The following is a 25,790-nucleotide window of genomic DNA, read 5'->3' on the forward strand; positions in this document are numbered from 1 at the left end:
GAAGTCTCCATGTGGCTTTCCATATATGCTGAGCCACGTCAGCCCAACACAGAAGCTCCAGAGGAAATGTGGTATCTGGAATAAAATTAGTTGTTTTGGGAGTAGCTTAAAAGTTACTGCCTCCATAGTTGTCTTTATCTCTACCCTACACTATTGGGACAAGCACGGCCTGATGTGGGGACACCTAAAGCAACTCGTACTACTCTGTCACATGTCTATATTCAGCACCTTAGAAGAGCTACAGAATCCACAAGGGAGCTTTTGATTTTTAGACAAATAAATGATTCAATTCCGTAACAGAAGTATTTGAATAGGGTATTTTCAACACATGAAGTCTAATAAGACAGATGATGTCATTGCTAAGCAGATACTGCCGATGTTGAAAGCACATTCTCAGGTTTTATAAGTTTTAGTGAAAAATCCTTAAATAATCATTTATAGGGGAATGAGCGTCTATATCAAACAGACAGATACAGCTTAGAAAATGTAACAAAACTATTCAACTCACATAAATTTGCATTAAATCAGCTATCATTTCTATATGTATTCAAAGTTTATACTCATTATTAAATTATAAAAAGGGGCTGGGATTGCAAATAGCTCAGTGGTACAGCACTTGCCTAACATGTATGAGGCCCTGGGTTTGATTCCCAGCATCACATAAATGAATACATAATACAACATAAAGTTTTGTTTTCTTAAAAAAATAAGTGGGGCTGGGCATGGTGGTACCTGCCTATAATCCCAGCAGCTCGGAGGCTGAGTCAAGAGTATCTCAAGTTCAAAGCCAACCTCAGCAAAAGCAAGGCACTAAGCAACTCAGCAAGACCCTGTCTTTAAAAAAATACAAAACAGGGTTGGGGATGTGGCTCAGTGATCCAGTGTCCCTGAGTTTAATCTCCAGTACCTTTCCCCCCAAAAAATGGGACTTCATGAAAATTAAATTTTTTTTTGTGCAAAAATAATATCAATGAATCTTCTGGTGCTTTGCCCTTGGACCTCCCAGCCTCCAGAACATAAGCCACCTATATTTGTTTATAAATTACTCAGTCTATGGTTTTATGTTACAACAGCCCTAATGGACTAACTTAGCAGTTCCTCAAAAAGTTAAGCATACGAGGCTGGGTGCAGTGGTGCACCCTGTAATCCCCGTGGTTCAGGAGGCTGTGCAAGGCAGAAGGATAGCATGTTCAAAGCCAGCCTCAGCATCTTAGCGAGGCCCTAAGCAACTCAGTGAGACCTTGTCTCTAACTAAAATATATATAAGGGCTGGGATGTAGCTCAGTGGTCAAGCGACCCTGGATTCAATTCCCAGTTTAAAAAAAAAAAAAAAAAAGTTAAGCATAGAATAACCAAATGATCCTGCAATTCCACTCATAATTATACATGCCCCCAAAATAGGCATTCATATAAATACAGATATGTACATGCTCATGACATCACCATATATAGGAGCCAAAGACCGAAAAGTCTAAATGTCCATCAACAGATGACTAGACAAAACAAACAGTCATATACACATACAATGAAATCCTGGAATGTTATTCATCAATATAAAGGAGTGAAGTACTGATACACGTTGCAATTTATATGAATATCTGTTATGGTTTAGATATGAGCTGTCCCCAAAAGGTTATGTGAGACAGTGCAAGAAAGTTTAGAGGTGAACTGATTGGGTCATGAAAGTTTTGACTTAATCAGTGCATTGATCCAGTTGAATGAATTAACTGGATGGTAACTGTAGGCAGGTAATGTGTGGCTAGAGGAGACAGGTCACTGAGGGCTTGCCTTTGGGGTTTATATTTTGTCCTTGGCAAGGAATTCTCTGCTTCCTAATTGCCACGTCCTGAATTTTTTTTTTTTTTCCCTCCCTCATGCCCTTTGGTCATGATGTTCTGTCTCACCTAGAGCACTGAGAAATGGAGCCAACCCTCTATGAACCTGAGCTCTCTGAAACTATGAGCCCCAAATAACTTTTCCTCCTCAAAAACTGTTCTTGTCAGGTCTTTTGGTTGCAGCAATAAAAAAGCTGACTAAAACAGCATCCCAAACACAAAACATGAAAGAAGAAAAACACAAAAAGTCACATATTGTATGACTCCACTTACTTGGAACTATCCAGAATAGATAAATCCACGAGACAGAATACAGATTGGTGGTTGTCAGAGATCAGGCAGGAAAGACTAATGGGTAAGACTCAGATGGAATGGATAAGAAATTGCTTAATGGATGAGAGGTTTTACCTTGGAGCAATGGAAATGTTTTGGAACCACACAAAGGTAGTAGTTGTACATCACCATAAATATACTAAATGTCACTGACTTGCTCACTGTGAAGTGGTTAATTTTATGTTAAACAAATTTCACCTCAACAAATTATTAGAAAAAAATCTTTGCAAGGAGCTAACAACTGAAGATATTACAGAATGTCATTTAAAAAGCAGAATTAGTAATTAAAATTCACTGCTTTGATGGTCAAAATTCTAATTGTGTAGAGTTCTGGACTAAAAAAATAATGGGTTTGGTTTTCTATGATAAGATACCCTTTACACACACACACACATATATCACAATCCACACTCTCTGAAATACTGTCAATAGCAACATCATTCAACAGAGGGTAAAACATATATTAATGTTTCTCGACTTGATATGAAATTTTAAATCCAGATTTTCCCAAATGAAAATTTAACAGTTTTACCTTTACCACTCATCCAAAAGGGTGGTAAAGCACTTTACTTATTGCCACATCCTATCTTGGCACTTTATAACAAATTATGCCATATACGCGATCAAAAATGCTTATTTTACCATCTCAAATCTCAAACTTTAAATCACTCCCTATAAGCAACACCATTTCTATAGTTGCCTCCCAAGTTAACTCCGCAATCATTCTCCCGGAAGTGATAATCTATATCCAGATGCCACCATTCCCAAGACCACAGACCCTTCTGTGACCACACTTCAGCAGAGGACTTGACTGTAGAAACGACTTGACGCTGCTTACTGATGTAGGCCCAGTACTGCAGAGCTCTGCATGGCAATGCAGACCGGGTGCCCCTTGCCTGAAATGCCTGGCACCAGAAGCGTTTCAGGCTGTGGAGGTTTCTTCAGATTTTGGAATATGTGCACGCACATAACGAGATACCTTGGGGATGGGAGGAAATTCATATATACTTTACACACAAAGCCTGAGGTAACTTCATACTATGTTTTCAGTGCACCAGTGTTTTGACAGGCAGCTATCACATGGGGTTAGGTGTGGAATGTTTGACTGTGGTATCATGTCGGTGCCAACAAAGTTTTAGATTTTGGAGTATTTTGGATTTCAGATTTTTGGATTGGGAATGCTCAACCCATGCACTAATTAATTTGCTCAGATTCTCTCCCCTTACCCACTATGTGAATGTTTTTATTCCCAGCTGCACTGTCACACATACAAAGCCTGACATGAACTACTCACAGCAAAGTTGTGGGAGGTTTGTGTCACAGAAAAACACCTATCTGGAAGTTTCTCAGTATATATTCGAACATTCTACTCATGATCTTAGTGTGGAAGCGTGTGCATTTCCTTAGACACACATTTCATAAATCCAGAGTGTGGACGAGACAACCCCAACCACAGAACAAGACTGTGGGATATCTGGGTGCTGAAACCTCGTGGACCCTTTCAGAATTTAGTCAAGTGTGATTACTTTACCATTCAAATGGCCTGAAGTGAATGAAAATCTGATAACAATGCCAATCATTGTTAAAGCAATCATTTGCCTTTGAGACCCATGCTTCAAAATGAAGTAAACTCTAATTATAGGCTTAATATCTAACTTATCATCTTCCTGAGATATAGCTGAAGTCTGGAAAAGTTCAGATTCTGATCAACCAAAGGAATATAGAATATATTACCTAACAAGTGAGTACAAAGGAAATGTTGGGCTTTATCCCACGTGTTAGTTTTTATTCATTTATCTAATCATGGTTTTACCTTTTAAAAAATGTGTTCTTTTTAAAGTGGTGGGTTCTAATTATACACAACAGTGGGACTGCTGCATATTCATACATGCACATAACAGAATTTGGTGGATTTCTTTCTCCAGTTCCTTCCCTTATCTCCCCTCTTCCCTCCCCCTGATCTATTGCTCTCCTTGTATTTTCATAATTCCCTCCTTTTTTCTTTTTTCTAACTTCAACATATGCAGGAAAAAATATCACCCTGGACTTTCTGAGTCTTGCTTATTTAGCTTAACATAATGCTCTCAAGTTCTAACCATTTTCCTGCAAATGACATAATTTTGTTCTCCTTATGGCTGAGTAAAACTCCTCTGTGTATATACAGCATGTTTTAAAACTATTTTTTAGTTATCAATGGACATTTATTTATTTATTTATTTTTATGTGGTGCTGAGAATTGAACCCAGTGCCTCACACATGCTAGGCAATTCCCCCACCACTGAGCTACAGCCCCAGCCCATATAGCACATTTTCTTTACCCATTCACCGGTGGACAGACACCTAGGTTGATTCCATCACTTGGCTATTGTGAACTGTACCATAATCTACAACCTCACCAACAGTGTGTAAGTGTTCCTTTTCCCTGAAGTGTAGTAGAAAAGTTCAGTTTCTTTGCACCCTTCCCATCACTGTGAAGAATTCATTGAAAACTGTGAATTCTTGAGTGACAGATCATACCTTACTTCTCAAATCTTCTTTGAAGAGTTCAAGTCAATGGCAACTTGCACTACACATTTACAGATGACATTAACACTTTCAGTGGAAGATATATTTCCTGCCTCTTTAATAAAAAGCTGAGTAGTCCACCTGAGACAGAGAGAATCCAAGCGAGAGCAATTTGCACCTCTAAGTCAGTAGCAATACAAGGGATCATTTTACATAAGGAATCAAATTAATTTAACTGTGACAGGTTGAGAGTACTTTTAGTTGTTCTAACTAGTTAGAGGAATTATCCTAGTTCCTCACATTTAGCACACACGTGTAGTTTTGACCCTGCCTTGCTTCAGAAATGTGGAATTCCAAATCGTTAGAACTTGTCACACTCTATCAACTTGGAATACTCTGATAGATGCCTCAGTTAATGCACCTAAGACCTTCCCTCCACCCTAATCCTCCCCCAGTGTTATGGTTTGGATGTGAGATGGCTCCCAAAAGCTCACTTGTAAGACAATGTAAGAAGTTCAGAGGAAAATGATTGGGTTGTGAGAGTCTTAACCCAATCAGTGAATTAATCCCTGATGGGATTAACTAGGTGGTAGCCAGAGGCAGGTAGGGTATGGCTGGAGGAGGTGGGAATTGTGGCGGGGCTTTGGGTATATATTTGTACCTGGCAAGGTGGAGACTCTCTCTGCTTCCTGATGATGTGAGCTGCTTCCCTCTGCCACCCTCTTCTACCACGATGTTCAGCCTCGCCTTGAGCCCTGAGGAATGGAGCCAGCCTTCTATGGACTAAGACCTCTGAAACCGTGAGTCCTCAAATAATATCTTTTCCTCCTTACAGTTGTGATGCGGTTGGGTCATTTAGTCACAGCAGCAAAACAGCTGGACCTAAAACACTCAGTATGATTCTTAGGATGCATTCTGAAGGTAGCTAATGCAATTCTCCAGCAGGATGCATGCGTCAGACATGGCATTGCTGAGTAGGACATACCGCCCTTCTACCCAGGGAAGGGCAGCCTGGGAAGGAGGGACCATACGCTGCTCCAGCAAGCCCTGCAAGTGTAAGTATCGACCCCTCACACTGCTACCAGTCGTGTCTGTGTGTGCTGACCGTTCGGGCTGGGGTTAGGGGTTAGTGCCTCTGCTGGTGAAGCGCTACACAAAGGAATGGCAGCACAGCCACGTGGCTCTCTCTAAAAGGTCCGCGAAGGTCCCTTAAAGAAGATGAAGTGAAGTGGATGTTCCTAACAGATATACTGCCGTGCATTGTGAACAATGCGCGTGCTTTATGTAGGTATATTCATCAGCTTTGTTTTTTCTTTTCTTCCTGAATCACAAGAAATCTCTTAACAAGTTGTTGTCTTTGGAGACCAATTTTTTTAGCCTACATGATGCATATATTGATTTTCTTTAGTTTATCAGCAGCAGGAGTTAATTAAAAAGGAAGGTTATCTCTAAGTGTTAAACTTGTGATTATTTCTTGTTTTTATTTTTATTTTCAAAAATTACAACAATGAACACTATTTTACTCCTTACTGAGGGAAATAAAACCCTTAAACCACAAGAAGAATCTTTAGGGAATAGAACTATTTGGCAAATTTCACTTGAAACAAATAGATACAAATGGCTATCATTTTTATGACATGCATTAGACCAACTTTTTATATCATTTTCCTCTTCAAAAACTTCATCTACAGAGTTAAAAATATCAACTACTTAGCATCTCACTCAACACTTTTCATGGCCAACTCCCACTCTCACTACTTCCTGGTCTTCCCAATTGGCATGGTTAGGATGTGAAATGTCCCCGAAAAGCTGCTGTTAATGTAGGAATACTCAGAGGTGAAGGGGTTAGATTATAGGAGCTGTAACATAATCAGTCCCTTCAAGTTGGTAACTGTAGGCAGGTGGGGTGTGGCTGGAGGAGGTGGGTCACTGGGGAACACACTCTGGAAGGGTTCGTCTTCCCTGTGGCCCTTTCCCCTCCCTCCCTCTGCTTCCTTACCCCACCATGAGATGAGCAGCTTTGCTCTGCTGTGCCCTTCCCTCAAAATGTGTGGCCTCTCTTTGGGCCCAGAGCAAATGGAATTATGGACTGAGACCTTGAACTCATGAATCTTAAATAAAATTTTCCTCCTCTAGGTTGTTTTTGTCAGATATTTTGGTCACAGTAATGCAAAAGCTGACTAAAACATCAATTCTAGCCATATGCAAACAGTTAAAATTCCCAATCGTGGTTCCTCTGTCCTGCATGCCTCTGCAAGTGCTGCTCCTCAACCTAGAGCATCTTTTCCTCACCTGATGACCTGATAAATTCTTATTTTTTCTTTAGAATTCTGATCAAGAGTTTCTAACTTTAAAAAGGCATAGATACACATAGCTAGAGGATATAGTAATTTAAGGAGAACAATTTGGCCTTATGTTATCAAGATCACAAGTACTTTAGCCCAGCGACTTAACTCCTATGAAATTAACCTGCAGATACACTCACCCACTTTTGTGAAATGATATACAAGATTATTCACTGCAGTACTGTAAAAGCAAAATATTAGAAACCTGCATACCCATATGTTGGAAATTGGTTAAATTTATTATAGAAATACATTTGGGAAACGGTCATGCAGCTTTAGGATGAACAAGGACACTCTTCAACTGATACAGAAAAAAAAAAAACTGGAAGAGCAAAATACAGAAGATGAGAGGGACACCAAAAGCTCTTCACAAAGAACAGGCTGGAGTGGAGCCAAGGTGGAATGTGTGCTTAACATGCACGAGGCCTGGGTTTGATCCCCACCACCAAGAAGAAAAAAGTTCTATAAAAGAGAGAGGGGTGCCCACACACAAATCAGCCCAAATATATAAAAGCATTTCTGAAGAATCCCTCTAAAACGCTTTGGAAGCACTGCTGGGACAAAAGGAAAGGGTGGGAAACCACTAGAATTACTTTATATTTGTTGATATTTTGAACCCATGTGAATATATTACTTATTCAAAAAGTAAAATTTTAAAAGTTTAAAAATAAAAATACTAAAAATAAGAAGCATGTTCACATCTTTATGAAAACAGTTTACTAATTCCCGCCCTTCCCCATTACTCCTGGGCTCACTAGCTAGGACCTTCCTTCCTGCTGCCAACGTGTGCCAGGAGCTGTGGCAGTCAGAATCCGGAAACAAAGCCACCTGCAAGCACAAGGACCTTCAGCACAGAACCCAGCAAAGCAACAGAATATCCTGTTTCAGGGAGTTTCAGGATGTGACATCTGCCACATACATCTCCAACGCAGGTCCTGTCACTGGCTCTTAATGACGGTGTACATGGTTATTCCTCAAGCTTCAATTGCCATCTCTGTGGAGATTCACAAAGCTTAACAGTGCTTTGCAAATAGAAGGCAGGCATGTTAAATGAACCGAATAAGTTCACGTGTATCAGAAATAACCACCACACTTTTTCCTGGCATTGGGGACTGAGACCAGGGACACTCCACCATTGAGCTACTTCCCCAGTCCTTCTTATTTTTTATTTAAAGATAGAGTCTCACTAAGTGCTGAGGATCTTGCTAATAAGTTGCTGATGCTGGCCTTGAATTTGTGATCCTCCTGCCTCGGCCTCCAGGCTCACTGGAATTAGGTGTGCGCCACTGCACCCAGCTAACCACTGCATTATTTTTTTTAACAGTTAAGAGGTACACAAAGAGTCTCGAACCTGATTCCACAGTCTATGTTATACAAATTTAGTATATGGGTCAAAGGATAAAAGTAGCTAAAAATAACTTTCCATTTTTAAGGGTACATATTTATGAATGTACATGTTTGTGAATTTGTCACAAACATACAGCAACCATGATCACACCACATGGCCCTTCGCTCTTCAGTCCCATTCACCGTACAGGCGTGGGTACGAGGCATACGACGCTGGGTTGGGGAACAAAGGCAGACACAGGACTCTGCTTCCCAGAGGGCCCTGGTTAGCAAGGGACCAGTCAGAGTCACACAGTCGCACAGCTGTGATTCTGATGCTAAAGATTTCTCTAGACAGCTCCAGAGAAGAAGTCACTTAAAACTCAGAAGATGCAAGCTGAAGGTTATATAAGATGATATAAGCTAAAGGTTACATAAGAGGCTCATGGGAGAATTCACTGTCCTTGAGCTAAGATGGAAAAAAGTATTTTCCTAACCCTCTAACTAAAGTTTGTCAGCTCCTTCAGTTATAAATGTAGGCAATAATCCACTGTGTTATTTGTGTTAAGATATTTTCATTTACGATATAGGCACTGTATACATCTCGAAATATTTAACATGTTACTTTATCATAAATCTGATTTTTATTTATTTTGATAACTACATTTCAATATAATCAGTTTCTTCTATAATCTTACATATTTTATTTTATGCATGGACTTAACCAGATTGCCAAAGGAACCCATGACTCCAAAACTATTATAATCAGTTGGGATAACAACACTGGTACACCCCTAGAATTTCAATGCCAAGATTTGTTTCTAAGAACCTTTGGAAGGATAGAAAAGAAGAATACCCATTCACTTCAAAGTTCCAAGTAAAATGAAAAGGATTAATGTGTTTGGTAAGTTTGAATTTACAATCCTGTTTTATTGCAGTTTTCAATCAGTACATGTCATTGTATGACAAATCTGTGAATATATAATTTTCTGAATATAAACTATGTGTGCTATTGAAAAACACAGATATGTTTTACACAGCTAACCTAACTATGATGACCATGTGATGGGTCAATAACTGTATATTATATCTACATCTGTATCTCAGATGTTCCACTAGGAAACTTTCCTCTGGGAACTTTCAAATGCCACGATGATTCCATAGGAGTAACAGCAGATTCAGTGAAACTCAGCTATACCCACCACAACCAGCCAAGCCCTGATGATTCAAAGATGGTGAGGCAAAGGTAAGTGCTGAGCACTGAGATTTATGGTCATGCAGCCACATGTAACAAAAACACATGATCCTATACTCTTTAAAAACCCTGCCTAACTAATATTCTCAGCTTCTTCTATAAGGAAATCGAATACCTTTGGTGGGGACTCTTGTGGCTACCAGGCTGTGGCCACATTTAGTTTATGTTTAAAAAGAGCTAACTTGGTGGGCATGGGCATGGTGGTGCATGTCTGTAACCCCAGCAGCTCGGGAGGCTGAGGCAGGGGGGATCTCAAGTTCAAAGCCAGACTCAGCAACTCAGTGAGACCCTGCCTCTAAATAAAATGCAAAATGGGGTTGGGGATGTGGCTCAGTGGTCCAGTGCCACTGAGTTCAATCCCCAGTAACAAAGGGAAAAAAAAAAAAAAAAAAAAAAAAAAAAAGAGCTAACTGCATTTGTTCCCAAACCTGTCGATGTTCATAAGAAAAGAACAGAAATAGAAAATTAATTACTGTTTCTATAAAAGCTATGCTGAATAGAAAGACTTAACAAAGATAAGAGGTAAAATAAAAAAGTCACTGTCCTATTAAATGCTGGAAATATTGCCATCCAAAAGGTAAAATAAATTATACAAATCTTTACAAATTTGTCATTAGACTTGCTTCACAAATTTAATTTATGGTCCCTCTTAAGGAAACTGAAAATAGAACACATATGGATTTCAGAATTCTTACAGAAAGAATGAGCATAAAGACCCTATAACAAGCTGACAATGAATCATGTTTTTATATAGACGTTTAAGTTAGTATGTACCATTTGTTTTGCTTCTTTTCCTGAACCAGATTTTTCTATTAACTGAACAACTATAGCCCATCTCAGATTAGAGGGTTTCTATAACAAGTAAGTGAAAAAATGTTCGACATCACTAACAGAAATTAGATATTTCCATTCACATTAGTGGTATTGCATAATTACAGTAGTTATCAAACTTACTACCATATCATGTCATTTAACTGTTACTAAAGAAGAACATTTTACTATATCATAAGTCTGGCTTTATTATGATAACTACATTTCAATATAATTGGTTTCCTCTATAATTTTATATCTTTTATTTTATACATACAAAAACACTTTTCTGATAAGGCGGTCCGTGGGCTTATTAACCAGATTGTCAAAGAAAACCATGATTCCAAAATTGTTAGAAATCCCTAGGCTACAAAGATAATCATCAAGAAAATGCAAATCAAAACCACAGGAGATATAACCTCACTCCAGTAAGAATGGCTATTGTCAGAAACACTCAGGATAACCAGTGCCAGATAGGATGTGGAGTAAAAAGAACCCTGGCATGAAAATAAATTGGTATGAAAATAAATTAGTACTGCCATTATGGAAAACATTATGGAGGGTCCTCAAAAAATTAAAAATAGAGCTACCATATGATCCAGCAATCCTACTGCTAACCATATATCTAAAAGAAATGAAATAAATATGTCAAAGAGACATCTGCCCTCCTACATTATTGCAGCACTATGCACAATAGCCAAGAAATGGAAACAACCTAAGTGTCCACCAACTGATGAATGAATAAAGAATACGTAGTACAAATACACAAATGGGAAACTAATCAGTCTTAAAAGTATCCTGTCATTTGTGAAAATATGGATGAAACTGGAGATCATTATGCTAAATGAAATAAGTCAGACACGGAAAGACAAGTACTGCATGATCTCACTCATGTGTACTCTAAAAGGTTGATCTCAGCAGATGAGAGTGGAATGGTTTCCAGAGGCAGGTGAATAGATGGTAGGAAGGGATGGGAACAGGCTGTTCACCAGTGTTAAGCTACGGTTAGAAGAAAGAGGTTCTGGTTGCTGCTTACAGCAAAATGACCACAGAAAACAATAATAATGTTTCAAAAAGCTAGAGGAAAGGATTTGAATGTTTTTATCATAAAAGAGTAAGTGCTTGAGATGACAGATATAGCTAACCAATTTAAACATTCCACAATGAATATATGTATTGAAACACGGTATGATACCCCATAATATCTACATTTTTATGTGTTTATGTATCAGTTAAAAATAATTTAATTTTTTTAAATGAGGAATTTTTAGAAAGAGAGAAAAGACATCTACCAATATTTTAGTCTGCTAGAAATCCTACTTCTCTAATAATTTAATCATATAAATTTCTGCTAACCGCTCCTAAAATCTGGATCATTGGATTTTTAAAATATAGTGACAGCATGTAACTAATAAAACCTGAACTACTTTACCTGGCTTACAAAGCATTAATCATAGCCGCCTTTGATTTCTTACTGTTCCTGGTTCGTGGTGTTCCAACCACACTGACTGACTGTTCTGCCAATACATCAAGCTCCACCATGGGGGTGCCTCTCTCAGAGATTTCCTCTGCCTGAAATACTCTTTTCCTAATTCTCCTGTGGATAGCATTCAGCTCTCAAATGGCACCAATGAAGTCCTTGCTGACTACCCAATACAAAGCCTCCAATTAATCACTTGATTAATTTGATTACATCAACCCATTTTCAATCTCTGTATAGCACTTATTAACTAACTGGTATGTGATATGACTATCTTGTATCTTACCTTTCCTTACTGTAAGATTCACAGTATTTATATCTTTCTTCACCCAAATCCCTAGTGCCAATAATAAAACATAGCACACAATAAATCAAAGAATAATTCTGATGGAGTATTAAACACAAATGCGGGTAGATAAAACAAAACAGAAGAAACCTAGAGTAAAATTTTTAACCATTGTGAACAAGCTACAACTGTATGAAACAGTTTAATAAAATTGATGTATTATATATTACATAAGATTCCCAATGCCAGTCACACAACACAGCAGATGGTAGATCACTGAATAATTTTGGTTGATTATTAAACACAAATGTGATTTGCTAAAATAAAACAACAAAAAACCTAAAGTAAAATTTTTAATCATAGTAGATAAACTGATTTTATGAAACAAATTAATAAAAGTTAATGTATTATATATTTATTGTCAATTGTTCCTATAAGATCTTCTATTAAGGTTTTGTTCTTGTTGTTTGGTACTGGGGATTGAACCCAGGGGTGCTGAACTGCTGAGTCACATTCCCAGGTCTCACTAAGTTGCTGAGACTGGTCTTAAACTCCTGATCCTCCTCCCCCAGCCTCCCATATTTTTAATTGACTTGCAAATCAACTCCACCCTACTAACAAGTGTAGGAAAAGTACTTCTCAACATCTGAAATAGAATCAAATACAGTTCCCTTGTAACAGAAGCTAAAGAATTTCATATTTAATAAATAAATAATTAAATATTTTTGAATGGTGCATTTATTTATAGTTTTGCTAAAAGCTAATCTACTTTTATTTCAAGGTTTTGAAAAAGGCTGGGGAACATAGCTCAGTGGCAGAGTACTTGCCTGGCATGCATGAGTCCCTGGGTTCCATACCTAGCACAGCAAAAGAAGGAAAAAAAAAAAAAGCCTGAAAAGTAAGAATCAGTTTAGAATAATAACTAATGTATGTATGCTTCTTACTCTATGCTAGGTATTTTTAAGAGCTTTGCATAAATTAACTGATTTAATTCTCACAACACAGTAGGAGCTAACATGATTCCAATTTTACATATAAGGAAGGTGAAGCTCAGAGAGTGTTAATCTGCTCGAAGTCACAGAGCTAATGGGGGTGAGGCAGAATTTGACCCAGTCAGTGTGGCTCCAGTCTCTGGAGCTCCTGGGTTCTGCTCCACTCCAACTCTCTTCATCTGACATACTCAATCAGATTCTCTCCAGAGGAATCTGGAGTTTTGATTCAAGGGTAGCAATATAACTCTCTGCATATGGCAGAACTGGCAGCAGTGTTCTGTCATGGGAACGAGAAAGCTGAGAACTTGGGGACAGAGAGATAAATAAAGTAGATGCAAAGGGAGAAGTTAATTAGATGGCAGGAGACGGGGAGAAAGCCTGCCAGCATCAGACGGTACCAGCTCTGCCGCTGCGGAAAGCCTGCCCTTGCACTGAAAAGAACACACCCCGGTGTGTGCGCATGATGAATTCTCCTTCTTTTTTAGATAGCACAAGATTTTATTACTTTCAATCATAAGAACCTTAACTCATCACAACCAATAAACCAAATGAGGGATTTGGTTTCTTGGCTTAAGATGAAATTGATAAGCTAGTGCCAAAATACATACATGCCAAATAACGATGAGAATAAAAAACATTGATAGTTTTTTTAAAATATGGATGAATCTTAACTGACTTTATTCTGGTTAATATTTGAAACACATATCTGGTGATAATTTGAAATAACTATATTGATTTCATTGTTTTCCCATCTCTGGCATATGGAATCGCTCTGAATTTTTTTTTTTTTTAATTTGGCTTGCTTGATGCAATCTATGTGCCAAACCGATAAGAAGGAAGTAATTACAGAATGCTTACCCTCATCTCCCATTTATAGAACAGAGAAATCAGCTCCCAGAAAGAGTGCCCTTCCTTTGCTGGCATAGGGCTGCTATTTTGGTATCTGTCAGTTAAGAACATCTATCCAGTGCCAAAAGAATAATAGCCATGTGTTACTGGTTGAGTGACTTTTGTTAAAGGACAGTATTCTAACTACTAATCAATCAATTCTCTTACAGAGATGCCATGACCTCGAATTTCTAGATGGTAAAGCCGGAACGGATCGACTTTTCTCCACTGTGTTCATGATATCAAAATTTCCCATTCAAGTTAACATCGTAGCACTCTTTCCAATTTGATAAAGTGGGAAGCTCACAGTAATTTTCAATATATCTTTTTCACTTACTTTTCCCAACTTCCTAAACAATATGACCATATCTGTCCATTCTAAGAACTAACTAACACGTCTGAACTAAATTCATTTCTTTCTCTTTTTTTTTTTTTTGGCACTGAGGATTGAACTCAGAGGTGTTTTAACACTGAGCCACATCCCCTGGACTGTTTATTCATGCTGTCCTTGTCAAGTGTCTACCTCCAGATCCTTGTTCATTCTTTTGGCCTGCATTGTTCTATTGTTCTTTAAAATTTTCTTCCAGGGGCAATGTGGCCCCTGCCTATCACTGCCAGATTACTGCTGCAGTAATTGATCCCATCTGCTGAGCAGATGGCTTGGCCCATTCCACTCCCTCCTACTGGTTCTATGTGGCCTTCCCACTGTCCTGAGTTCACTCCTAAGAACTTCTGCAACATCAGGGCAGAAAGCTTCAAGTTTCCTGTAGTGCTGATGCTTGATTGTGATTCCCTAATCAAGCAGAGTAATTAATTGACCAGGGTAACTGACGATCCACTTTCTCCTCTTGTGCTTTCCCCTCCTTTTCCTGCATCCCCAGTGCCTTATCTACTGACCCCACTCCTTCCCTTGTAGACCACCTCCCAACAGCCAGACAGTGCGCCCTCATGGGAGACAATGGCAAAGGGCTTTCAGTGTGCTGAGTCCTTTACAAATGCTCTCATTTATCCTCACAGTAATGCAATGAGGGAATACTTCATTTTTCAGAAGAAACCAAGGCTCAGCAAAATAAAGTAATTACTGGTAAGTAGCACATCTAAAATTTAAAGTGAGGACCATGTCTCAAACTCAAAATTTTTAAAAGGGCCAGTGGGGCCAAGCATGGTGGTGCATGCCTGTAATCCCAGTGACTTGAGAGACTGAGGCAGGAGGATCTCAAGTTCAAAGCCAGCCTCCGCAACTTAGTGAGGCCCTCAGCAACTCAATGACACTCTGTCTCTAAATAAAAAATAAAAACAAGCTGTGGATGTGGCTTGGTGTTTAAGTACCCCTGGGTTCAGTCCCTGCTACCAAATAAATAAATAAATAAAAATTTTTTAGAAAGTGCTGGGGATGTAGCTCGTGGCAAAGCATTTGCCTAGCATGCATGAGGCCATGGGTTTGATCAATGCCTCCAACATAAATAAACAAACAAATAAAATAAAAAGATTCCCTATCTACATTTAAGAACTACTAGTTGTTTTTTTTTTTTTGGTACCAAGGATGGAACTCAGGGGCACTCAACCACTGAGCCACATTCCCAGCCCTATTTTATATTTTATTTAGAGACAGAGTCTCACTGAGTTGCTCAGCGTCTCGCCTTTGCTGAGGCTGGCTTTGAACTCCCGATCCTCCTGCCTCAGCCTCCTGAGTTGCTGGGATTAAAGGCATGTGCCACCTTGCCCAGCAGAACTACTGTATTTAACTGGATTTTTACCATTCAAGGAATCAAAATACTTCCTCTTATGAAACAAAGTCCAATTACAGAAAGATATTTAATTAATCCTGTATTAAGACAACTTCTAAATCCGCTTAGAATAGTCAACCTAAACCTAAACAGTATTTTGTAAGTTAGCAAGGGTAATTTGTTTCACAGTGCGGAAACAACTCAACTTGAGAAGCAGAAAACCTAAGGATTTCTTTCATATGATTTAAAAGACTCATCTCAAGCAAAGCAAAACATTCAATATGAAATCAAAAGCAAATGATAAAAAATTTATCTTAGAATAATTTTATTATAACTTTTCCAGATTAACCAAAACCAATTATTACCTCCAAAAGATGATCTTAAATTTCAAATAAGATTAAAGAAATCTAAATTTCTTCAGAAAGTTGTGCAATTTAACACTTCAAGAGGAGCTGAAGAAATAGCTCCCTTTGGAGAGCGTTGGCCTAGCATGCGGAAGGATCGCGGTTCGAATCCCCGGCCGCTAAAAAAAAAAAAAAAAAAAAACCCACAAAACACTTCAACATCTAGACTATTTAAAAATTTGATTTACAAACCAATATTCTGTCTCTCATATCTCTAATGTTTCCCATATTAGTGACCAAATTCTCTATCAAATATATATAATAACCTACAAATAGGAGAGTGTGCCCTGGTAAGTGCACTACTGTTCATGTACACATTCCTGTTTCCTGTCTGCATGTGTTCCCTTTTCTCTCTCTCTCACATCCACCTCATGCACACTCTGAGACAGGATGCTCCCTATTACTGTCATCTTGTCTTCTACAGTGCCACTTCACATTTCACTGTTTTGTTTTGTTTTGGTTTTGGCCTTTTTGTTCTGGGGTGAAACCCGGGGCCTCTAGTGTGCCATGCAAGTGCTTCACAGGGGAGCTATGTCCCCAGCCAGTAACTGTTCTTACTCTCCCTTGGGTCTAGAAAACTTCTGTTTTTAAAGTGTCAGCTCAGACCCTGTAAAATGATGCGGTGGAGCTATCAGTAAAAAATGAAATCATTCTGAATTCTTTGGATAAATTTTCATGATACAATATTATTAAATTAATAGTTTAAAAATTTTTTTTTTTTTTTTTTTTTTTTTTTTTTTTTTGCAAACCTAGGGCCTCGGGCCTGCTAGGCAAGCAATCTACCATTGAGCTACATCCCCAACACCTAAAATGAAATTTAAATATACAACAAGGTGGACTATCTTCTCCCGACTCAGTGTTGATGGTGTGGTTAAGGGTTTGGCAAGATCCTCACAGAAAGTACAAAATTATAAAAATAGAAATTATCCATATTTTAAGAAAAAGCATGCAATAGGCCAGATGTTTCTTTGTGTCAACAAACTTCCAGAAACATGCTCTGGTTTCGTGTTTGTTTTGCTTTTTTTTTCTTTTGTCCATCTGATTCTTTTAAACTGTATCTGTCAAGCATTTACAAAGCAGAAAACACAATGAATCTCGAGGACCTCATCACCCAGGTTCAATAATAATTAACACGGTCATTTAGCTTCAATCCAATTCCTTTACTGGACCCTTCTGAATCCCCACAGACATTTCAACCATAACTATTGGACATGTATCTCTGAACTGGTATTTTAAAAAAAATCACAGTGTTGACATATATTAGAGAAAAAAAAATCATAGTATCGTTACTGCAGAAAAAAATTAAACAATTCCCTTACTATCATTAAATAACTAGTGGTCAAATTTCCCCTCTTATAACTTTTTAAATAGTTTGTTCAAATCAGCAGCTAAACAAAGTTGAAACACTGCATCTGGTTGAAATAACCCTTGTTTGTTTTCAAATCAAATTTTTTTTTATTGTTGCTGCAATTTATTGCTTGAAAAAACTGCTATATTATGTTTTTAAGGTTCCTGTGCCTTAAAATAGAGAAGCAGGGTTTCTTAATATTGTTTTAACTCACATGACATATTCTTTCATTACGTTGCTTGCAATGAATACTATTAAATACAATAAATAAGAGGGTGTACTATACGAATTTTCCTATGAGGTATGGATATTTATTCATCTATTATGGTACATAATAGATGAACCCAAAGGCGCTCTAACTGAGCTACATGCCCAACCCCTCCCACGCTTTTTTTTTGCAGTACTGCAAAATGAACCCAGGGCCTCACACATGCTAGGCAAGCACTCTACCACTGGGCCATATCTCCAGTCCTTATTTTTTATGTTGAGACAGGGTCTCACTAAGTTACCAGTGTGACCTTGAACTTGGGATCTTCCTACCTCAGCCTCCTGAGCAGCTAGGATCACAGGTGTGTGCCACCCACCTGGGAGGAAGAACTTAATTTTTCTGTTATGCCAGGACATGTATACTAAGACCCTGAGAGGATGGTTAAAAGGCTTCTTACAATGTTAAATCCAAACTCAAACTGTACTAGAATTTATTTTCAGACATCTTCTTAGTAATAATTTAAGACCCTGAAAGCTATTTGAGTTTTAGGTAGCTCATTCACAAAGATGTCATGGCCATGAAAGGAATATTCCACTTCAGAGACTAAACTGCATGTATGTAAATGCAGCAGTCTCACCTAATAGTCACATACATACATACAAGGTAAACACTTGGACCGAGTGATATTTGTCCTATAAAATTCCCCTCAATCTCACTACATAGGAAAAGTATTAGTCTTAACATTTAAAACACACTCATGTATACAGTGTTTAATTATGTAATTAAGTCACTGAAAACCTGTGGACCTTGTGGCCTATGACACAAGCCAAGAGCAGTACTTCTATTTCAACTCCTAGGAAGCGATGCCTCAGTTGCTACAGGAGTATAACTGTCCTATAGAAGAGAAAAAGCAGCCCCAGGGCAGAGCGCAAGGTGCCACCTACCATAGACCTGGGCTTGCTGATGGCCACCAGACTAGTGAGGAGTCTTCATCTTGCAGCTGGCTGAAAACGTGGGCGTTCATAGGCCCACACTAATGGAGACTTCTCCATCATCTTGCCAGCTGGACTTTCCGCAGCAGCAGCTGCTGTCCCCAGCTCCAGACCAGACTCTCCCAGGGAAACTCCCCACTGCAGCGCGCTGCCACCGCACACACCCACCTGAGTTCCAGGGGGCTGAGTGTCAAAAAGCAGAGAGAAAGGGGGGAAAAAGCAGCTGTGGTCACAGTCTTGTCTAGCAATTCGCCCCCAGTAGAAACTAAAGGAGTCTCTTATCTATGCAGGAGTACACACTATCAACACCTTCGGCATTTCTAGCACAGCAGATGGAAAAACGCAGGTTTTGGAACTCTTTAACTTAAAAAAAAAAAAAAAAGAAATGAAGATATGTTTCCTAACTAGAAATATTCTATATCGATGGCCCTCAAACAAAACAAAAAAAAAAATTGATTTATTGCTGTGTTCTGGTGATTAAAATTGTGCAATGGTACATCTTCTTACTTCAGTATTATTTACAACGAAGATCTTCTTGGAAGAAAAGTGGATTTCTTAATGCGCTTAGTGATTATTTTTTCCTATTCTAAAAAATAAACACATGACAACCACTTCAATTTCTCCAGAATTTATAGAATTCTTGGCACAGTTGAATTTATCTCCTAAAGTATGAAAACCAGATTATTTTTTCTCCTCTGAGCATTTCTGTTAAAAATTAAGGCAGCAAATGTAAATTATAAAAATGCAAAATTCATTTGGAACAGCAATGTCAATTAATAATATTTATCTTTCTCCCACTAACAACCCACAAAAAACAAACAAAACAAAACAGAACTTAGTTTTCTGTGGTTACTCAAGAAATAATACTCATATATAAGCTGTTTTCTCCCATAGAGAAATGTTTTATCACCTTTTATTTTTAAAGTTAGAGGTTTCTTTTGACTATCCAGATCAGCAGAGAGCATCGGTCACCAGAAATGTTTTTAAAGTACAGCTGGAGGTGGTAAAGGAGCCTCCACATTTCTAGGATGTATACTGTTTGCTAATTCCATGAAAAAGCATTAAGCAAATAAAAAAAGGGGAAGACAATGTTCCTCCAAAAGCTCTTTACCCAATATTCCTGATTAAGCTGAATATATTCCCTGCTTTTTATAGGTGAGACTGTAGTAGTATGAGAAATACATTTTGTTAGTACTAGAAATCAATATGATGACTTTTTTTTAAATCAAAAGAAATACAGCTACTGGTTGGAATTTTTAGTCTTCATTACCAGTAGCATTAACAATAGCAGGATTGTGTTGTCTGAATTGATTTGCTTTTCAGAAAACAAGCAAAGCTCAGAGTGAGACGTGAAGGGTCTATTTCCCTAGAATTTCCTGACGTATCTCCACCTTTCACAGATTAACATGAGGACTTACTAGTACCTTGTGCCATTTAAAAGTGATCAGGAGAGCTTTACAACTTCTATAGCATTCTAGATTAAAAGTGCCTGCACACACAAGGGAAAAACCTCTTATTGCTAGGAAACAAGCAAGTCTAATAGGATGAAAAAAATGCAATATTTAAAATAAATCCTCAAGATTAAAACAGCTTCAACTCATGTTTGACCCTTGCTGAGCTGGTAAAGCATTTTTACTTCATCCCCCCACCCCCACCCCATAATACAGCTTTGTGTTTAAAGCATTATTTTCATTAAAATTTTTTTCCCAGCGCATGTATCTTAACATTGATTAACCAGGTAAAAATTCAATGATAATCAGGAGTCAAGGCACTGTAAGGCTGCCAGGCAGTTCATACCTTTCAATTCCTTTTTATCTTTTCAGTAGTGCTTTAAAAGACACTGTGAGCCTCCTCGTATGTCCTGCGCACCAGAAGATGTCAGAGGTATTCTGCAGCACCGTGCTCTAGATGTGAAAGCAGTTTCTCCTGCTCTCACGTTTTCCTCACTACAGTGACTCAGTGCTTCCTCACGCTGATCTCTGCATAAGGTGCACCGACAAAGACACCTGTTGTGAAAGGTAAGGAGAGGGCTTCCCATAATGCCTTACTCCCTGCTGGCAACCGCCCAAGGGCAAACAAGAATCGTAGCCACATTTGAGCAGTTGCCTGTGAGCATATTCAGTGTAACAACAGGTAATCTTCTTCCTTAAGAACACTCGTAAGTCAAGAAAAAAACCCAGAAAACAATATCAAATGGCACCTAGAGGTGCTGCGCATTAAACTCATAAAACATTTAAGGCATCAGAACTTATGGGTACAAAAACATTTTTAGAAACATAATCAAAGGCTGTAAAAGTTTTAATTTTACATAAACTGAAGCTGACAACTTTAAATAAGTCCTTTAATAATTCTACAAATGCTCTTTATTTTTGTGTATCTGTTTTTCACTTTTTTTTTTTTTTTTTTTTTGGTGATGCTGGGGATTGAACCCAGGGCCTTGTGCTTGCAAGGCAACCACTCTACCAACTGAGCTATCTCCCTAGTCCATTTTTATCTGTTTTTCTACACAAATCCTTAAACAAATATTTTTGAGCGTTTCTGACTTTTACCTTCAAAAAGACTGCTGTAACTAGCCACAGTGACTAGATTAATAACACTGCATTTCTAAATCTAGGAAGTCCTCCATCTCAGTCACAGTGCATACCTTCTCTTGAGCAAGGACTCCCTACAATTTGAATATAACCTTAATCTTTTCTTCACTCTTAAAATACACTGTACTTTCAGAATCTGGGAGGACAAATTTAAGGTTTTTTTTTCCCCTCATATGATTAATTGTATGACTGTGGTTCCAACAAAAGGCATGCTTTTTGAAAACTGATGATACATTATAAAAACTTGTTCCTGTAGTGACTTTTTCTCTTTTCCTAAGACATTTTCTCCAGTCTCAGAAGCAAAAGCTACATTAATGAACTCCCCAACTTCAGAGGCTACTGAAGACAGTCATGTTTACACACAGCCCTTGACTCCCTTGCAGGACGAGCTCTGACCACCCCACCCGCCCCACACGGGACTGACACCTACTGGCCCAGCTCCCAGTGTTGTTTACACCTGGGTTTCTGTACTTCTCTATTAACTGCACTGGGAAGGAAAAAAAGGAAAAAAGGCAGAGGGCTGAGAATTACCTGAGATCAAGGGTGTGGCACAGACAACCCACTTGCCGCTACAGTTCAGCTACAGTTCACTGAGAGGGTTGTGCACCAAAACAGGCAGCAGGAACTGTGGCGTTAGGTTCACTCAGTAGATGGTCCCCAGTTCCAGCAGGAACTAGCTAGTTGCCTGACCCAGGGCAAGTCATTTAACTTCCCCAGGTTTCAACTTCCTCATGGTCATGTAAATTGAGAGGGACAGACTCCATCAGTGGTTTTCACAGGTGTGTAGAAATAATCAAAAGGAAGGTGTCTGATTTCCCTCTACCAAGCAGCTTTGCTGGGGGAGTTGAAGGTGGGGATGCATTTTAAATCTCTATCAGTATAAAAATCAAAAGGGAAACAATTCTAGATATCAAGAACGTGGCTCCAGTCTACTTTGAAACCTAGTTGAGATTTTCAAAAATCGATTATTTTGTCTAAAAAAGTGGATTCAATGACAGTGGTTATTTTTTCATTAATTACATTACAATTTATAGTCTTTTCATTCAGAGGCCAAACCAACTACAAAATAATCTTCAAAAGTCTTTTCTTTAAAGAAAATGCTAATAAATAATAAATCTGCAATGATTTTAAATGCTGTTTTTAATATTGCACACTACCTCCTTCGGAGGCTGATTTTGTCCCAACAGTCATCCTGCTTGGTCCATGCTTTTTAAATAAAAACATACTTGGTTCCTGCGATAGTTCAATTCAAATCTCCCAGGGCTGGGTTAGAGCTCAGTGTGGGCACCTGCCTAGCATGTAAGGAAGCCAGAAAACAAAAACAAACCCCAGATCTTGGCCTTCAGAGAACATCTATTCTCAAGTATCTAACTTAGAAACAGCCAAAATAAAACTTTTAAGTCCGAATAAGATGTGGCCATTTTTCTCTTTCTGGGATCTCCTAAATGCAGCAAAGCAAAAGCTGTTTCACCATGGCAGCAGCATTGCAATATCCACCAAAGCAGAAATACATTAAATCCCAACTCATAAAAAATCACCTTGCCTCAGCAGAGAGGCTGTGGAGGCCCTTTCCCGAAATCTCAGGTTCTACTTGTTGAACATTCTCATCATGACAGCCATAAAATCAGGATCAGATGGCAAGGAGGACAAAACAACCACGACAGAAACATGGTCTAGAGGGCGAAAGGTCTCCCGAGGCCCCCCACCTCCGCGGACAGGCAGAGCCCTGCAGACACTGCTCCTGCCCAGCCCCCTCCAGCCAGCACCCCCCCACGCACACATACCCATCACGCTCCTAAATCACTGGACACAAACATTCAGTAAGTACTCTTGGCTTAGTGTTACAGATACCACCAAAACAAAATGTTCACAGCATTGATGTAGAAATAAAGAACTATAAGAAGGACAAAATTTGAAGAGTACTTTTTTAATCACAGAAAACCATTATTCCAAGCAGGATTCCAGCTACACTTACAAGTATGCATTACAAAACTGGAGTGCTCTAAGTAGAAGGAAAGATAAATTAAGATGTGGCTGAGAAACCCTAGAAGTAGCAACAGAAGAAAGCTTTTCAGAATATTTTGGATTTTGGAATAGCCTAGGAACATCTACTGGGTTTTTACAATGAGAAAAGAAAAACAAGCACAAAGATAAGTGAAATTCTAGTTCTCTTTAAATTATGAAAAGGGAAATGAAGAAAACCATTATTCTTAATGTTGAATTCCAGCCATTCAGCTCATTATCTTTCCTATCTTTGCTAGCAATTGCTAGGCAAATTTAAAACCTCAGAAAGCATGGATTCTCTTAAGAAAAGAAAAAAAAACAACAAAAAAAAAAAGCCAACAGTAAACCAAGGGTGGAAAAAAAATACCAGCGCAGTGCAATATAAATACTTGCTTCCCAGGTACACTGGATATTTTAATGCCTCCTTTGCATCTCACTACAAAGAATGAGGGTGAAGTAGATTCCAGACAACAAAAGAAAAACTGTAACTTATTCAGTTCTTCACCTCAATTATAACATTGTAACCCACAGAAAATATAAATTAAGCATTGCCTCACCAAAGGAAGTGTCAGTGTGTCCAAGTATTCACTGATCTCTGCTATCATCCAACATGAAAATAGTATCAGATGCATCTAAAAACTTGAGTAAACTTCACCTTGTCTCACTTTGAACAAAGTATTTAACTGAATGCTATTTATAAAGAACTTGACTTTAATTAATAATTATTTAAAAATTGTATTAACAAGAAAATTAAATCATGGTATATGATGTATCATATTATTTTCTCACAAGATCTGGGTGTAAGGTTAGGGAGCATTAGCAGAGTCTCCTGCAAGTGCTCAGTTCCTCAGTTTATCCAGCCTGGATAACTGCTTTCCACCTCAGGTCTTCACACGAGGCTATAAGCAGCGGACTTGGCTAAATTCCCACAGTTAAAACTTGATGAATTTGATAGCACCTGAATTATATCTTGGCTTTTTGAAAAAAAAAAAAAAAAAAACAGCATTTACTGAATGCCAGTAATGTGCATGAGGGGGCTTACAAGATTTGTAATACAGTGGTACATATAATCTAGTTATAATTATGAATATTTACTAGAAATTTTATAATGATAATAATATCTCTAGGAATCTATATCCCATGCTTTAGACACATAATAAAAATCTGTGTTTTTGTTTCTGTTTTTAAATAAAGTAGCAGCTAGTATTAACTAAGCACTCATTATGTCCTACACACAGATGTCACTTAATCTTCACAATTGTACTATGATTATCCCTGTTTTACAGATGAGGTAACTGAAGCATGGAAATGTCTACAATTTGACTCAGTTCTAACCTTTGGAAAGAGTGCTGATAAGATTCAAATAGGTTTGTCTATCTCCCTACATGTGAAACCCATCCAGAATGGGCCAAGCACTACTGCTTCTCAGACGCTGCACACACATGCATGCACACACACACGTTACAGAATATAAAGCAGACTATGTCTGGTAAGTAATACAACAATAAGGATGGAGGACTGTGCAGACAGGGAAGACTTCATGAAATAGATAGGTGCGCCTGAAAAGTGAAACCATTTTTTCATACAGGAAAAATGAAATTAGCCCAACCAAAGTGATGAACCGTTGTTGGCCACAGCAGGATAAAAGGTTTCAAAGGCAGATTTGAACATACCTGAGATGGGTTTCAAATGCCAAATGCACAGATTTGGCGTATATGGCATGTAGGCCCAGGGTTGTCATGGAAGGCTATGGGGCTTCTGCCTTTCTGGTCCCCATTTCTGCCATGGAGGAGGAAGTTCAGCACAATGGTTAACATGTGGGCTCCAGAGTTCCAACCTGGTCTGATACTTGGCTCTCTACTCCCTGGCTGTGTCTGAGTCTGTGTGGGTTGCTAAGGGACAAAATACCATAGCCCAGGTGATTTATGAACAACTGAGTTTATTTCTTTCTGTTCTGGAGGTAGGAATCTGAGTCAAGGTGCTCAAGGTGCAGACGGACTTGGTGTGTGGAGAGGAACTGATTCGTGGTTCACAGAGTGCTTCTCCCTGTGTCCTCATGTGGTGGAAGTGGGAAGCGATCTTTCTGGGGTTTGTTTTATAAGGACACTAATCTCATTCAAGATGACTTCACCCTTATGACCTAATCACTCTCAAAGTCCCCAGCTCCTAATGCTGTTCTCTGGGGTTAGAGTGTCAATGTGAATTTTGAGGAGATACAAATATTCAGTACACAGCAGTGACCATGAGCAAACTGCATAAGCCACTCACTCTTGGTTTCTCATCCATAAAATGAGAAATGATAGCAGATCTGATGTTATAAGGAATAATAAGATATTACATGTAAAAGCCCCCAGCAAATTACCTGACTTTGGATAAACTTGATTAAAGTTAGCTGCTGGGATTTTTTTTTTTTTTTTTTTGTATGGGGGATTGAACCCAGGGGTACTTTGCCACTAAGCTA

The 25,790-nt window shown here is 38.5% G+C and overlaps 1 protein-coding gene across 11 annotated transcripts in view; it reads right to left on the bottom strand.

Moving 5' to 3' along the window:
• RABGAP1L (RAB GTPase activating protein 1 like) overlaps positions 1 to 25,790 on the bottom strand; it is a 683,255-nt gene that overhangs the window by 65,689 nt on the left and 591,776 nt on the right. Inside the window, exons 1-3 of one of the 11 annotated variants that reach the window (XM_079106387.1) lie at positions 21,857 to 23,030; positions 20,532 to 20,740; positions 18,687 to 18,917 (exon numbers count right to left, since the gene is read on the bottom strand). The exons of 8 other annotated variants lie outside the window; for them this stretch is intronic. In XM_079106387.1, coding sequence (XP_078962513.1) covers positions 18,687 to 18,689 — 3 coding nt within the window. In that variant the 5' untranslated portion in view covers positions 18,690 to 18,917; positions 20,532 to 20,740; positions 21,857 to 23,030. Of the gene's footprint in view, positions 1 to 18,686; positions 19,167 to 20,531; positions 21,730 to 21,856; positions 23,031 to 25,790 lie in introns of those variants that run through there. 2 more of the 11 variants (XM_079106397.1, XM_079106388.1) reach the window with 2 other exon arrangements.

Source organism: Sciurus vulgaris (assembly GCF_902686455.1).
Source record: "Sciurus vulgaris genome assembly, chromosome: 12".
In the NCBI taxonomy this organism is placed as follows: domain Eukaryota; kingdom Metazoa; phylum Chordata; class Mammalia; order Rodentia; family Sciuridae; genus Sciurus; species Sciurus vulgaris.